Source organism: Juglans regia, chromosome 11, assembly GCF_001411555.2.
Source record: "Juglans regia cultivar Chandler chromosome 11, Walnut 2.0, whole genome shotgun sequence".
Lineage (NCBI taxonomy): Eukaryota > Viridiplantae > Streptophyta > Magnoliopsida > Fagales > Juglandaceae > Juglans > Juglans regia.
The window spans coordinates 32,562,236-32,579,599 of NC_049911.1; the positions used below are offsets into that span (position 1 = coordinate 32,562,236).

Sequence of the window (17,364 nt, forward strand, 5' to 3'; positions counted from 1 at the left end):
ATTTTTGACAAAAGAAAATCATGATTACAATATTAAACTCAAATGAACCAACAAAAACCAAACAAAAACAACCCAATACCAAGTCTCTATCCAGAACACATTATTGATCTAATAGAAGAGCATCCGCTTTTATCCAAACAGAAAATACCCCTAAGAAACCGAGGTAAATCTGAGCTATTATTCAATGTTTTATTAACATCATCAGCACTCAAACGAGCAAAGCCATCGGCCAAAGAATTGCATTCTCCATAAACATGTTGAAAGTTGTTATAGATCGACTTGTGACAACTAAAATATCAATTTTATATATAGAATTATTCTATTTTCAAGTCGGTACGTAAAATACACAATTCAAATAATTTAAATTGTAAGATTTAAATTTTAAAATTTATCTTTTAAATTAAATTGTAAATATTTTACTAAGTATACTCTATAAACTGACTTGTATTTTTCTTATATATATAAAAGTTGAGCTTGCATTGATCAATAAAAAATAAGTAAATATATTATGTTAAAAAGTAGACAAATGAGATTTATTCATTTGTTCATCGAAATCAATCAATCTCTTTTATATCTCTGTATATATAAAGTGTCTATAAGATAGAAAATTCTTGGTTTAACGTTTTTTTTTTTCTAGTTAAAGTTAACGCTAAGTTAGCGATACTCTGTACGGGACGGAAACTACGCCTTGCCTGGATACGTTTTCTTCGGAGAATTTGCAGACTTGGGAAATTTGAACCTACTCCAATTCTCGTCGAGCCAGACGAAACCGCAGTCTATTGCAGACTCGGGGAATTTGATTTTGCTTGGGAATGAAAGTACAGTAATTTGGCAGAATTTCTATGTTTGTAACTGATCTCATCTGGAGTGCTTTTACTTTTATTTGTTTTTGTTCCTGTAAAGCAAAAGAAACAATCTGCGACGAGTAATCTATGGCGAATCATTGAGCAAGTCCATTGCCTTTCGCAAGAAAAACATAAAACAGCCATTTTTACCTTTCTTCCTTTTTGCTTTCTTTTGATACTAAAGCCGTACTATTTGAGATCGAACTCCACGGTAGAAGTCTTCTAAAAAGTTCTAAGATCAAACAGTATATGGATCTTGAGTTTCAATGGTTATTTTTGGTAGTACAGCTTCAATACTTACTGAAAAAGCAGTGGTTTATCCCATACAACACCTAGAGGGGGGTGAATAGGTGCAGTTCAAATTATGTGGACTAATAAAATTTAATGGCAAGAAGCTAATAAAAGAAGACACAAATCATGCAAATAATCAACACAAGGATTTGGTCACGAAGTGGAAACTCATTTGAAGAACGTCTTCAAATTCTAAAACCACTCCGGGTGTAAGCCACCACCTAAAATCCACTATAGAAAAAGTTCATTACAACCAATTTAGTGACACTCACAAAACCTTTGTAGTTCCTAAACTTGGCTTGCAACATCACGAGTGACCCACTCGATCTCTACACGCATGTAGTGTCGGAACTCCGACCTTCTATAGCTTTCCACGAGAACCTCTCGATCTCTGCATCAACAGCAGCTCCGGAAACCTTCCGGCCAACAAAACGTCCACTTCAATGGACTTTGAATGAGGTTTGATTTTGAGAGTGGTGTGGTGGATTAGTGTTTGTCCAAAAGAGATTCACAAGGTGAGGAATAGGTTTCTCTCTTTGGCTCTTGAAACACTTAAGGTTTTGCTCTGTTTTTCCACACCACACAACAGAAATGATCTGTTATATTTATAGTCCCAGCAAGTCACGGCGCCCAAAACATGAATTTTAGGTTGTCTTTGAACATTGGCTCGAGCGAGGTGTCGAGCGAAGGTCGAGCGCACGTTATCTTCTGAAACCGCTCGAGCGAGGTGTCGAGCGAGGTGTCGAGCGAACGTCTCTGGATGTCTCTGGATGGGTTCCGCTCGAGCGCCACGTCGAGCGCACATCGAGCGAACCACTCTGGATGAGTTCTGCTCGAGCGCCACGTCAAGCTCACCTCGAGCGAACCACTCTGTCTGGGTTCCGCTCGAGCGCCACGTCGAGCGCACATCGAGCGAACCACTCTGGATGGGTTCAGCTCGAGCGTTACGTCAAGCTCACCTCGAGCGAACCACTCTGTCTTGGTTCCGCTCGAGCGCTTAGTCGAGCGCACAACGAGCGAACCACTCTGTAAGGTTCCGCTCGAGCGCCATGTCGAGCGCTTATCGAGCGAACCTCTCTGGAAGGTTCCGCTCGAGCGCCATTTGAGCGCCAGTCGAGCCATGTTGAGCATACTTCAATATTTTTCATGTACCAATGCATCAACACTTGTTACAACTCAACTTTACATAGGTTTTCACAAGAATATGCCAATTAACACATTTTTCCCTCAACAATCTCCCCCTTTGGCATTTCTGTGACAAAACCTCTAACCTATACATAGGACTTAATCCTAACACACCCAAATCAGGATTCCCATTATTTAGGCAAAAAGTCTTGAGCACATTGAGATATTTCTGCAAACTTAACAAACGGTTAAACGTACCAATAACAATATGCAAGAAATAATCTCATAAGCATAAACACTTGTAGCACAGTTCTCAGAAAAGACTTTTCATTAAGAATTAAAACATACATTGTTTTTCAATTTAGACAAACAATAGTAGCATGAGCAGCATGTGATACAAATAAAAATAGCTGCTCCTCCACAAAACAAAACAAAGCTGCCCCAACAGCTTTCTTGCTACTCCCCCTAAATCTCTATACTACTCCCCCTTAATCTATACTCCCCCTTATCTATACTCCCCCTTTTTGTCACAAACTCCAAGGGTGTCAACTGTCCCCACCAGATTGACTGCCATCTTCTTCATCAAGCCGCTCCTCAATGTCGTCGAAGCGTTTAGTCACAAGCTGCTGAAAGCTGTCAACTTTGGCATCAAGATGATCAAATCGGGCTTCAAACCGAGCTTCAAGCCGGGCAAGGTACTCAAGAACCTGCTGAAGGCTGGGATCGACTGATCCCGCTGCCGGGCCCTGAGGCTGTGAACTAGATGGCTGAGAAGTGGAAGGCTGAGATGTGGATGGCTGAGAGGAGGATGCAGGAGGATGCTCAACATCCAGTGGGTGAGGGGTAATGTGAGCACGACTCAACTGCATGGTCCTACGCCCAATGGGAGCCTTAAGAGGAACTCTAGGCTCATTAGGACGAAGCATAACAGTCTGAGAGAGGGCTAACCTAGTAATGAGGCAGGCGAGAGGCAAGCCAGTCCGTAATTTCGGGGAATTAAACGCCTCAAGCATGACCCGACACAGATGACTCCCCAGATCAATGGAGACATCATTTATCAATGCATACAAAAGAGTGGCGCGGTCAGGACCGACATCACTCTGATGACCAGTAGGATAAAGGTTTGTAAGGACTATCCTACTGAGAATGAGAAACTCGGGTGAAAAACGAGAGGTGAGAATGGGTGTCTTACCATCCCAACTCGAAAAAAGACCGATTAAACACTGAACAATGACAGTCGGACTTGGAGGAGAAGTCCGTGTATATGGATAAGTGGGGTTTGCCACTCGCGGGGCATGTAGCAAGTCCGCAACCATGCCCGGAGTCACCCGGAAAACAATGTTCCGGAGACTGACTTCAAAAGAGCCATCATCAGCGATGGCATCAATATTGGAGTAGAACTCCTTAACCAACTCCACAGAAGGAGTGGGATGACTAGTGGTTAAGGCGAGCCACTGGCGAGACTCAAAAATGCGAGGAATTACAGTCTCAGAAAGCTCACCAATGAGAACTTCCCGCTCAACAATAAGAGAACGGGTGGAAAAATTTTGAGTGTAAAGTTCTCTTGCACGAGGATTGCGAAAATGTGCTTGAGCGGGGGCTGGAGGATTTTGGCGTGAACGAACCCTTCGAGACATGATAGAAGCTGGACAAAATCAATGACCGTTAGACAAAGCTAAAGGTAATGTGAAATGCCCAATGCTTGATGAATGCACATGCCTAATTGTGAACCAAGCCAAACTTATGCAATGTTGCTAAAACTATGTCAAAATGCATAATGCACAATGCACATGCCCACTAACACAATATAACAACCCATTTTGCATTTTTGAGCACTTCAAACTCAACCAAGCCAAGATAGGGTTTTAAACCCAATGGAGGTCCCAAGTCTCAATGCCAAACACTATCCCAACACTAGAATAGACAAACATGACCATGGGGATAATGTAGTATCAATGCATGATGAAAATAAGAAATCAAACTTCATTGATGCATTTTACCGAGCACTTGGAGTGCATCCAAGTACAAACCAAATGAAAAACCCCTTGGGGGTTCTAAGAACCTCCTAAATACAAAGAGAATAGGAATGGACAAGCAAGAGGTCCATTCAAACACCAAACAAACCAACAAGAAAACTCCATTTCGGAATCCCCAAATCCAAAGCCCTAAATTCCGAAATGCATGTATATGGAAAATGCATGAAGAAATTCAAGATAAAAACCGAAAATGATTGAAGAGAATCAAAGATTAGAGACTTACCGTGATTAGAATGGGATTTCTTGAGAGAAATCAAATGAAAACACACGGAGAGAAAGATAGAGGGTCGCGCAAGAAGGGGAAGAAGAAACGGCGCAGAGAGAAAGTAACGGGCTGGAGAAAAAGAAGGCACGCGGGGCATTTTAAAACGCTTTCGCTCGAGCGGCAGTTAAGTTCGCTCGAGCGGAAGCCCAAAATTCTCAAAATTCAAATTTCATCCAGTGATTCAAGCATTAATGAAGTCAATTTTGAAGCTTGAAAAACACATCAAATGTAAAAGAGCATCATATTATCACAATTTACGCAAGTAGTAAAAACAGAGTATCACATGTAAGATGAACATGCGTGTTTTGTGAGTCCCAACTCAATCAAGAAGTTTCAACCAAAATTGTGAGTGGGGTTAGGCTAAAACAAGAAACCATAAGTGCATGGGGAGCCTTTCCACGATACAGAAAGTAAAACCTAATGCTGCTAGGACCTAAATAGTTCTGTTTGAATTCATGCATTAGGATTGGCCTATTGAGTAATATGACCCCTTTTTCTTTTTCTTCTTCTTTTTCTTCTTCTTCTTCCTTCCTTTTTTTTTTTATTTTTATTTTTTTTTTATTTTTAGAGAATTTTCATAGGAAGAATTTTGATATATAATCATGAGGTCATCTAGCCCGTGGTCAATTCTGTATACACGTAGAGCTCCCTTACATCTTTGATTGCCTCCCCAAGAACTCACTGGTGGCAAAACAACAATTGTTTGAGCTGGAAGTGTAGTGTGTGAAGCAGGTCACAACTTACAAATAGTACATATGTTTTAAACCTTTGTAACTTATAACGGTACATGATACAATTTTCAAAAGATATAAGTACCTAATATTTTCAGAATTGACATCACGAACACTCTTTATCCCACGCAAGTGCAAAACATTATTCATGATTTTTTAGGAACACACACAACATGCTTTTAACAAACAGAACAAAAATGAAAAACAACTATACAACAAAAAAAAAATGCATGAATGCATGACCATCAGTCTATACCATGTCTGGTCTGCTCCTCCCCCTTTCTCATCCACACTTGTCTCACTTTTGGATGATTCACCTTATCAACCTTCTGTCTAGTAGTCAATTGGTCTAACTTCACATTGATAATCTCATTTTGTTTGGTCAAGACCATGACTTGGCTCCACAAGTTTTGATGCCCTTTTCTTGAGTAGGGCTTTTCAATTCTCTTAGGATGGTCCCTAAGCTCAAAACAGTTTGGTCGAATGTGACCAATCTTACCACAATTGTGACAAACGTGGTTTGCTTTGTGAACTTCATGTCTCATGGAGGGTGAAACATACCTGGAAGCATTCAAGAACTTCTTACTCTTTTTAGAAGGATAGACAATCTACTTTTAGAGAAAGTAGGGGCATGATGATTTTTTAACTTGAAGCAATCTGGTCTAACATGACCAACCTTCCCACAATGATGACATATAGGGCTTGTGTTACGAGCTCCTTGTCTCTTGGGAGGTGGGACAAGCTTTTGCACATGTAAGGGTTTCTTACCCTTTTTCAAAAGTTGAGGTTTGCCATTCTCATTCGAAGCAGGAACAAACATTATTTTTCTTACCCTTTTGCATGGGATTTTTGAAGTTGAAGCCACATCAGATTTCCCTTCAATATATCCTATACCTCTCTTGTCACCAAAGGACTTTCCTGAGTTTAGGATTTTGTCAAGCTTTTGTTTCCCAGTAGACAAATTTTTCAACTTATCGTTTAACAAAATCAACTCACTTCCCTGCATTTTCACTTTATCCTCGAGTGACACATTCCTCTTTTGCAACTGATCGGTTAGACAATTTGCTTCATTCAATTTACCTTGGAGATCCTCATTTTCTCTTTTGCAAATATCTATATTCTCAATATGTGCTTTATTGAGTTTCCTCAATTTTACACATTCTTTGTACAACTTCTCATAGATTTCCTCCAACTCATCATCATCCCCGGATTCACTTCCGGATACACTCTCATTTTCAGACGTTGATTCACTTCTGTGACTTTGGCCACCAACAGAAGAAGTGAATGCCATGTAGTTGCGATTTTTCTTTGGAGAGGGACTCTTAGAAGAGTCACTTGTCTCAGAATCATTATCATTCAAAGACGCACCCTTTGCTTTTTCTATGGCCTTTTTGTAATTTGCACACTCAAGGCGAATGTGCCCAAAACCATGACATTCATGACACTGAATATCAGATTGTACCCTGTCTTTGGTGGCTCTAGTATATTTCTTAGAGCTCATTTCCTTCTTTCCTGAACTGGAATTTCCATTAACTCTCTCAAACATTTTCTTCTTATCTCCCCAATTCTTTCTATTTCTAGATACAAACATCTTCCTGAATTTTTTAGCATAAAAGGTTACTTCTTTGTCACTCATAGCCAACTCATCGGACGACTCATCAGATGACTCATTGATAGTGTTGAGGGCTATGGACTTATTTTTCTTATCCACAGGAAGAGTATGCTCATAGGTTTGTAGAGAGCCCACCAGCTCTTCAATTCTCATATTGTCCAAATCTTTGCTCTCTTCAATGGCAGTGACTTTGGGACGGAATCTCTCAGGAAGAAATCTGAGAATTTTTCTCACAATTCTATTCTCAGGGATTTTGTCCCCTAAATTAAAACTAGAATTGACAATATGATTGAGTTTGGCATAGAAGGCATCAAAAGTTTCATCATCTTTCATTCTAAGTTCTTCAAAACTTGTGGTTAGCATTTGAAACTTAGAATTCTTAACAACCTTGGTACCTTCATGGGTAACCTCAAGAATGTCCCAAGCTTGTTTACAATTTTCACACATGGAAATTCGCTTGAACTCCTCCTGGGACACAGCCATGAAAATCGCATTCAGACCTTTGTTATTCCAACCACACTCACTTATTTCATCCCTAGAGTAATTATCCACACTTTTGGAAGTTTGAACTCCCTCAATGATAACAATTGGTTCTCTCCATCCTTTTGTTATGGAAACCCACACTCGTTCATCCACAGACTTTAGAAACGCTTTCATTCGGACTTTCCAATAAGCATAGTTGTTTCCATCAAAATATGGTGGTGATGTGAGAGATTGAGACTTATCCATTTAAACCACTATAACAGGAACACACTCAGGAACTGAATCCTAGCGGAGTGAACCCGCTCTGATACCAATTGAAAAAGCAGTGGTTTATCCCATACAACACCTAGAGGGGGGGTGAATAGGTGCAGTTCAAATTATGTGGACTAATAAAATTTAATGGCAAGAAGCTAATAAAAGAAGACACAAATCATGCAAATAATCAACACAAGGATTTGGTCACGAAGTGGAAACTCATTTGAAGAACGTCTTCAAATTCTAAAACCACTCCGGGTGTAAGCCACCACCTAAAATCCACTATAGAAAAAGTTCATTACAACCAATTTAGTGACACTCACAAAATATTTGTAGTTCCTAAACTTGGCTTGCAACATCACGAGTTACCCACTCGATCTCTACACGCATGTAGTGTCGGAACTCCGACCTTCTATAGCTTTCCACGAGAACCTCTCGATCTTTGCATCAACAGCAGCTCCGGAAACCTTCCGGCCAACAAAACGTCCACTTCAATGGACTTTGAATGAGGTTTGATTTTGATAGTGGTGTGGTGGATTAGTGTTTGTCCAAAAGAGATTCACAAGGTGAGGAATAGGTTTCTCTCTTTGGCTCTTGAAACACTTAGGGTTTTGCTCTGTTTTTCCACACCACACAACAGAAATGATCTGTTATATTTATAGTCCCAGCAAGTCACGGCGCCCAAAACATGAATTTTAGGTTGTCTTTGAACATTGGCTCGAGCGAGGTGTCGAGCGAAGGTCGAGCGCACGTTATCTTCTGAAACCGCTCGAGCGAGGTGTCGAGCGAACGTCTCTGGATGTCTTTGGATGGGTTCCGCTCGAGCGCCACGTCGAGCGCACATCGAGCGAACCACTCTGGATGAGGTCTGCTCGAGCGCCACGTCAAGCTCACCTCGAGCGAACCACTCTGTCTGGGTTCCGCTCGAGCGCCACGTCGAGCGCACATCGAGCGAACCACTCTGGATGGGTTCAGCTCGAGCGTTACGTCAAGCTCACCTCGAGCGAACCACTCTGTCTTGGTTCCGCTCGAGCGCATAGTCGAGCGAACAACGAGCGAACCACTCTGTAAGGTTCCGCTCGAGCGCCATGTCGAGCGCTTATCGAGCGAACCTCTCTGGAAGGTTCCGCTCGAGCGCCATGTCGAGCGCTCATCGAGCGAACCTCTCTGGAAGGTTCCGCTCGAGCGCCATTCGAGCGCCAGTCGAGCCATGTTGAGCATACTTCAATATTCTTCATGTACCAATGCATCAACACTTGTTACAACTTAATTTTACATAGGTTTTCACAAGAATATGCCAATTAACACATTTTTCCCTCAACACTTACTTTATCCTTATTTTTATTCCCACAGAAGAAATATGAAACCAAAGAAGAAGGAGAAGCAGAGGACGGCACGCACGCAGGAGGAAAAGAAATAAAGCCCTAAGGGCTATGGCCAAAACGGCGCTGTTTAGAGAGAAATGGAGGACTGGGCTGCAAGCTACGGGTTTGGCTTCAAATTTGAATGGGCTGGGCCCAAAAGAGAATAAAACACACTAAAACAAGCTTAGTTCGAAAAAGAATGGTCTAATTAAAAAAAGTACATTAAAATAAGAAAATAAATTTCACAACTTAGTAATCATAAGTACCAAAATTTTATAAACAGAACCACAACACTGAAATATCTTCAACGAGGTTATACAGTTATCTAACAAAAATATAATACAAAGCCAAAATATAAGGGGAAATAAATCTCATTTGGCCCAAAACACGCCATTAAATACCATCATCTTGATTATGCAAACTCAATCATCTTATTAAAATATTGATTGTAGTAGTTAATTTGTTTGTTAAAGTTCCTTTGTAATATTCTATTAATTATATTACTTGTATAAAAGTTGAAGTAATGTCTTCTAAGCTATATATGCCATCAACTATTTTTACAAATTTTGTAAAAAAAATATATTATTTTTGTAAAACAAATGATTGATCGATCTAACTTGACAAACATGCTTTGCACATTGCTTTGACCTAGTATGTATATGAGAAAAGATACTTACAACCGTGAATTGCGTAACCGCCGCGTAATCGCTTTGAAAAAAATGAATAAAACATGGGACCCACATGAAAAAAATTAATTTTTTAATAGTGGACCCTACTCTTTTTCAAAGCGATTACGCGGCGGTTACGCACTTCACGGTTGTATGTAGAATTACTCTATGTGTATATATATATATATATATATATTTAATGAGATAACTGTGAAATCTAACCATGAATTCTGATTCGAAGTTTTGGGCAGTCGAGAGATAATCCCATTGCTCCTTGGATGGATGAAAATAAAGCTGAAATGGCGTTGGTTGGAGATCAATTGAAAGAAAGAGAGACAATTATGCAGGTCAAATGCATCTATAGAAGTTCAACGCCGACGTTTATTGAGGACTCCGGGAAACGAAGTTAATTGCAGACGGTTTGGTAAAGAAGAGGAGAGAAGACGTGCACCAACAAAATAAGGAGTTTCATAAAGGTTTCAAATCTGGCTTTTAGATCTAATATTCGGAATTTATGGATGTAAGATGAAGGAACTAGTAGTGGGAAAATAGATCAATGAATGCTGCCTTACACACTCCAAAACATAAAATTTACCGCATCAAGGTTAAAAAAAATAAGATTAAAGATAAAGTACTCAAGAATAGAACATAAAACAAGTATTAGTTGAGATAAAATGAGATAGGTTGAAATAATTTGTAAATAATAATGAGATTATTAGTTAAAATTAGATTAAATAAGATAAGATGAATTTCTGTATCCAAACGAGCCCAAAGATTTACATCATTTTCCGGCTCAATAACTCAAACACTTTTACAATCCAGAGAGACAAAGTCTAAGGACCCCACAAGGGCCACAACATTAAATTCTGCACATGGAACAATGTAAATCTTCATATGAAATACATTGAGTCCAGATAATGTATCCATATCTCTTTGAATTGTAGGAAGTTTAGGCCAGAAAATTGCAAAGATTCATAATCCGCAAACATGGGGAAAACAAATAAGAAATTAGGATAGAAAATAAAGAAAAGTATCACAACAAAAATTAGAGCCAAATGGTTCATGTATATGATCACAAATTTTACATGTAAGAGTGGTTTACTCCCAAATCAATTAGAGAAGTCTACCGAGTTAATCCAAACTTCACCCTTTAGTTCCGTTCTGGCCAAACGACAGCAGGCTTATATCCTTTACTGGAACTGAAAGAGTTAGGCACTTCCAGACTTGAGCGTGTTACTCAACCTGCATCAAACAAATTGTTCATTTCACTAGGCTTTTGCTAAAAGACTACCGAAACAAAAAGGGAAAAGGGAACGGAACGGAACGGAATGGTTTTTGATAATGTATTTTACTAGTTTCACAGCCTGTGGTACTCTGTGGATTAATTATGTCACAGTATAAGTGTTGAAGCAGAAATGAACTTCCAGGAGAAAAAAAACCCAAAATTAAAGGCACTATCAAAAAACAAACAAATGGAAAAACAGAGTAAGGGATTTGCAGGATCAAGTACAAGAGCAATCACGCAGCCCCTAACCTAACAGAAATGAATCAAGACAATTATCAAAAACCCGGAAATGGAACAATATGACACTCGGTGATAAAAATCAACTCTTAAGAACTTAATAAGCATCACATTCTCTTCATCCAAACTGCCCACATCACACATGATAGTGCTTGTCCAACCCAAAATTCCCCACATAGCACCCAAATCCACTCTCCGTTAGATCCAGGACTGATTTTGGCAACACGCAACTAATCCTGATAGGAAGAAAGAGAAGGCACAGAAGCTATCTACTAGCCAATTAAGAACAGAGTGACAAGAGATCCACCAGCCAAAATGGATGATTTTGTTTGCATACTCAAATTCGATCTCTGTAAGTGTTTCCCAATTCTTGTAGTCACAATCCATGCCTGTAATACAGTAACAGAAGAGGAAAGAGCTTTGGATGAGGGCTGTACCTTATAGTATAATCCTTTCATTGTATTTGTTTCTGCTAGAAATTGAGGTAGTTAGGTTGAGTCTCCATCGGTCAAACTTTTTGGACCTTCAAGTCTTCAAAGCCAAAAACAAACCATCATGTATGCATATATATACCAGAAAGGTGTCCTCCCCATCTTCAGGACGGTGCTGTCCCAGTTTTGAAAGGTTGAAATGCCCCTCGCACTCTCCCTTTCCTCATGATGTGAAAATGGTTGCAATGGCAACCAGATTTACTTCTTGTCCCAGCCCGCCTTTACACCATATTAATGTGTGAGAAGTCCCTTGCTCACTCTTTCTTGCATCACGGCCACCATTCTCTTTCAGCCTTCGTCGAGTGTCTAAATCCACTCTAGATCATAGGTCCTAAAAATCACTGCCTTCATATAATCAATCTGAGCCAACCATTTTCACCAAGTATCTCCACCACCATCACAACAGACCACGTTTCAAAGTCATCTTCGCTCCATTTATCACTGATCACCTACCACTACCACTGTCAATATTGTTTTAGTGACCATTGATGGCTCAATAAACCAAAACAATTTGCAAGCAATCACTGCCAAGTTCAACAAACTAGACACATAATAAATGCAAGCTCTCTAGAAAATGTTATTCACCCAAATAGACCACCTGCTGTGATTTGGTCTGACCTCTCACTTGCTATGGTTGGAGATGAAATTCAGGCAACAGACAGCACGGATTTGGGTGGAGAACCAGTGCTGTACTCTTTAAGGGTTATGTAGTTGTCTAACTTCCTCTATAACCCAATCACCGCATCCAAGCACATAATTTAACCAACCACTTGCTACATAAAATAATCCTCACCTACCAATCTTCAGGCAACTTCATCCTGAAAGGTTTTATACTGCATTGCTCAATATCACAGAACATAAGGAGATCATGAGGCCACATGTCTGATTGCCTCTTGTACTTAAGAGTATTGGAAGTGCAGGTCTAATACGATGCGATGTGTAAATTTGAAGTCTATGGAAAGTGTAGAAGCAATATTGCGGTAACCTCTAAACCAATGCCAAAACGTATACCACCTGGCTGTAACTAAACTTACCAGTCCAAGCCCTCAAAGAGACCTTCACCCTTTATAGCAGAAGTTTTGAAAATAGCCCATTGGCGGTTTTTTATCTTGTGCAACTCTAAAGCCTCAGTAACAGCAGCATCATCAAGTGCGCCAGGAAGATCCTGTAAGGACCAAAAGGATATATCAAAAACAAAAACAGAACAGAAAGAAAAGGGAGAAAAAACCTAGCAGCTTGCAACTTGTATTCAGAAGGCATACAGGAACATGAACACATACTAAACAGACTTCAACTCATTGTACAACGGATGACAAAAGGCATTGTCATTCTTTTTGACACATGCCATAAGGTTCTATATATATTTGGATAGCGAAGGGCCTACAACATATTAATTTTCTTTCACCTTTATTTACAAACTCAATAAGGCAATGAAATCTTTTCCTGTACAGACAAGATCTAGAGTAATTAATAATATGGCAGTAGTACTAACCTGCTTGTTTGCAAAAATGAGAACAACAGCACCTCTTAATTCTTCTTCCTGACAAAGATTAAGATGTAAACCTACATCATAAGATTTCCAACATATGCAAGAAAAATGCGTCACTAAGTGAGAAAACCAAAATCTTTGACCATTGTGGAAAGTGAAGGGGGAAGTTTTTTTGTGCATGTATGTTTTTGTCTAGAGAATGCAATCAAAGGAAGGGGGCGAATCCAGGTATGGCACCACCACCTTCTGATACCAAATTTCAATGTTAAAAAGGTTACAAAATCTCATATCACATATCACGTGACAATCTTATGATGAAACTTTAAAGCCGCCAAAAGAACCCATTTTATTACTTTTATTAATACCATCAATAGGACTCGGCTCATTTCAAATAAGCAGCCAATCCAAGATTTTGGATATTTAATAAAAGGTGGTCATAGAGCACTAAAATAATAAAATTATATCCACCAACTTTGCAAATTAATCCTATAGTCCTCTAAGCATTAACATGGAACAAGCATACCTCCAAGATTGCGTGAAACTCATCTTTCGCTATGACCAACCTATCAGTGTCACTTGAATCAACAACATAAATTATGGCTTGGGTATTTGGAAAATAGCATCTCCAATATGGCCTGTGGCGTAAAACCCAATGAGCAGTTAGCTGAGCATGTAATGTTAATGAAAAACAAATGACTTGAAATCAGAGGAAAATTACAACCCCATGTACTAAAGTGGCATGAGATACAACATCAAGTCAACGATTAAAAAGGGACAACTGAATAGTCTCAAGAGTGCAAAAAGATGAGCGGGTGACATCAAATCAAGGATATTTTATGTCTTCTAGCCAATATATTTTATGGCAGAAATCTATTATAAACTTCAAGAACTGTAAAATAGGTTATTTTTAAATCCATTTTAGCATTTGTATTAAAGATGGGTCAAGCCATTCTTTTAAGTTCATATAAACCAGAGTAGTTGTAGAGGAGAAGCCATCCAAACCAGGCAAACCAACCTTGAAGCAATTCAAAGACCAAAATGGAAATAACCAGACACCCCAAATAAATAATATACAAGGCGCCAAGGTTCCGAAGGTACCAAGACAATGCAAAAAGCAGTGATTAATTGATCTTCCATGGTGTTTGCAAATTCAACACCAGTATAAATAGTGTGGCTCCTTCTATCAGATATCATCAATAAATAAAAGCTAATGACAACTAGCTACTATAGGATAAATTCTTATAAAGCCACTTTTTGAGGAGACCAATAACTTAAATCTTTTTTTTTCCAGCCACAAGCCTAATATAAACTAAATTTGATCATAAAACCAGGTAAATATACTCAACTTTCAAATATACAACACATTTTTAAAAAACAATAAGATCAAAGCAAACCTACACATCGGACAGCAAAGCCATAGTATCTGGACAATACTATCAAATGACCTCCATAACCAAACCTAAACCCAAACAAACCCAAACCCTAGCGTACAGAGAAAAACCAAAGAAAGATTTGCATGGTTGAACCTCCAAAAACCAAACCCCAATTTTTTTTTTCTTTAATTCCTGAATCAACATTGACCAGCTGATTCTCGTAAACCAAGCAATATCAAACAGTTTCCAGTCGAGTCAGTTCAGTAGGGGTACAAGTTTCGGATATATTGCCCAACTCCATGCACAAAGTAAGAATGATGTCCACTTTAGAGCTCTCAACAACAAAATCAGCAAAAAATTTCATTTCAAAACTATTAAAAAAACAAAAGAATAGAGTGAAAATCATGTACCTGATACTTGTCTGTCCACCTGTACAAGTGCAGAAATGCCATTGGAACAAAAATTTACATCATTTATAATATCTAAAAATCTCAATAATATGAGATCATGAAATTCTACTTTTTGAATACGGGCATGTACATATACATTAACTTCTTACAAAACAGTTGTAATCTGCTAAACAGTAAGGCTGTGTTTGGGCACTCAGATGAGATCATCTCATCTCAAAATTTTTCATAATTTCATTCCCAAACATCACTCAAACACAAAATACTTCTCAATTTCAAATCTTCAACTTTTTCATCTAATCATTACCTACTCATTATAACTTTCTCAAACTTCCAAACAAAAAAAAAACTTTTTCAAATTTAAAAAAAAATAATAATTTTAACTTTATAATATTTGTATTCAACTTTTTCCCTCATTTTCCCAAAACCCAATAAAACATCTTTAAATCAAACCATCTCACTACTATTCGAGTTTTGCTACTCATCATCTCACACACCGCATATTTTTTTTTTTTTATTCCTACTAAACTAATTAAGTTCTTCTACTCATCATCCCTATGCCATATACTTGGTAAGGAAAAAAAATAAAAAATTATGTGTGGTGTGTGGTGTGTGGGATGATGAGTAGAATTTTTCTTATGCATAACTTCAAACACAAAGTTCTTTAATTAAGCATTCAAGTGATGAGGCTCCAACAAGTTCAAATGAGCTGCTTCATTATATATATCAACAGAGTATCGCTATTTTAAGACCTCTACACCACACATTGCTTACGTGATATAATTTGATAAGGAAAATAAATTTTAAAATTGAATCTTACAAATCAAATTTTATCATTTAAGTGAAGTGGATGGTGTACTCTACAAACTGACTTGAAAATAAAATAACTCATATCAACAACCCAATTCATGATCCACACATAGAATCCACTGCCACGTCCACCAAAAATACAAATCTATCAAATAAATAAAAATGCATACAACTCCAAATCAAGTCAATCTCTAGTCAATGACGGTCACAGAATGAGCGTTTTTTTTTTCAAACTCACATTGTTTTTATAATGGTTAGCAATTAAAATTAAGCAAATATCAGAATACTCTTTTGGCGTTATAGTTGACAAATGTGATGATCGTAAATTGAAGACACGGATCAAGGGAAGAGATTTCCATACCCAGATCCCATACTTGGAATTTGATGTTATTGTACTGCACCGTTTCGACATTAAATCCAATTGCTGCACCCAAAAATATGTGAACATATTTAACCCAAGAAACACACTCCAGGGTACTTGAAAACATAATGAAACCACAACTTCCCACCAAACAAACATTGAATAATATTGAAGAGAAAAAAAATGGACTGGTAAGGAAACATAAATGTTAGAACTGGGAAAGAATACCAACTTGGAATCGTGGACACAACCTCCCCCATCTGAAGCCGATCTGCACAAAATCCAAACCCAAACCATTGAATTACCCCAATTGAACAGAAACCCACTATTCGAAAGTGAGAAATTAAGAACTGGGTACGAGTGGAATTAGAGAAACTTACAGAGGATTGTAGTCTTTCCGGCATTGTCGAGGCCAAGAACGAGAATCCGAGCTTCTCTATTGCCAAAGAGGGACGAGAACATTTTCGTAAACAGTATACCCATATTGAGAGATTCACTCTCGGTGCATGAAATTGAGAGCAGATCAGACGGAATTTTATTCGGTTTTGTTTTAGTTCTTTGAGATCTCGAAGCAGAACCCTCTGGTCCAAAAAGGGGAGGGTCCGCTTGAAAAGAATTTCGAGATCTTGGGGAATCTTTTTTCCTTTTCGGAGGAATTAGGGACTGTGGATGAGCAGAGTACCTCAGTTTCTCAGAAGCAGAGACTGTGAATCGCAAGCGCAAGCACAGAAGAGGGAACCTGAGGTGATACTCATGCTTCTCTCCGGTGCAATAGATACAGTCCCGCTTTTTAGCCTTTTTTCTGCTCTTTTGTAACATCTGTAGGGCCTACTTCTGTAGACCTAAGGTAATGGCTTCTGTTGGCTGTTGCCAGCCCATTCCATTACTCGTAGATTTCAGAGATTTCTGTAATTAAAAGTTATATGAAAATTAAATACTGTGGCTTTTAGTAGTCATGTTTTTTTTACAAAGCTTTGCAGATTATAATTTAGTAGTCTCTCAAGGCCCATCTATCCTATGGGCTTTTAAATTTGGATCGCAGTCGTTTGCTAATGAGCAATGCTCGCGTTCCAACCCAAGTTAAAAGGGTTCTTGATGATCGAGAAGGACCAATATTATTCTTGTGATTCTGGGAACTTTGTCCGAATTACAAACTAATGTTGGTTTTTGACGTTGTAAGTTTAAAGAAAAATGTTCTAGTTAATAAAGAGATAAAATAAAACTAAAATTATAAAA

The 17,364-nt window shown here is 38.5% G+C and overlaps 1 protein-coding gene across 3 annotated transcripts; it reads right to left on the bottom strand.

Moving 5' to 3' along the window:
• Nucleotides 1-10,542: 10,542 nt before the first annotated feature.
• LOC108998887 (ADP-ribosylation factor 1-like) lies at nucleotides 10,543-16,914 on the bottom strand. Of its 3 annotated transcripts, none has more exons than XR_001997396.2 (9): nucleotides 16,509-16,914; nucleotides 16,361-16,399; nucleotides 16,129-16,191; nucleotides 14,961-14,979; nucleotides 13,701-13,812; nucleotides 13,181-13,228; nucleotides 12,723-12,853; nucleotides 11,635-12,149; nucleotides 10,543-10,917 (listed from the first exon to the last, which is right to left on the bottom strand). XR_001997396.2 is itself a non-coding variant. In XM_018975626.2 (8 exons), the coding sequence occupies exons 1-8, from the start codon at nucleotides 16,609-16,611 to the stop codon at nucleotides 10,884-10,886; spliced, it is 549 nt and encodes a 182-aa protein (XP_018831171.1). In that variant the 5' UTR covers nucleotides 16,612-16,913; the 3' UTR covers nucleotides 10,543-10,883. The 3 variants fall into 3 exon arrangements, 1 of the variants encoding a protein (XP_018831171.1); XR_004797621.1 differs by having other exon boundaries at nucleotides 11,635-12,506; XM_018975626.2 differs by lacking the exon at nucleotides 11,635-12,149 and having other exon boundaries at nucleotides 16,509-16,913.
• Nucleotides 16,915-17,364: the final 450 nt, after the last annotated feature.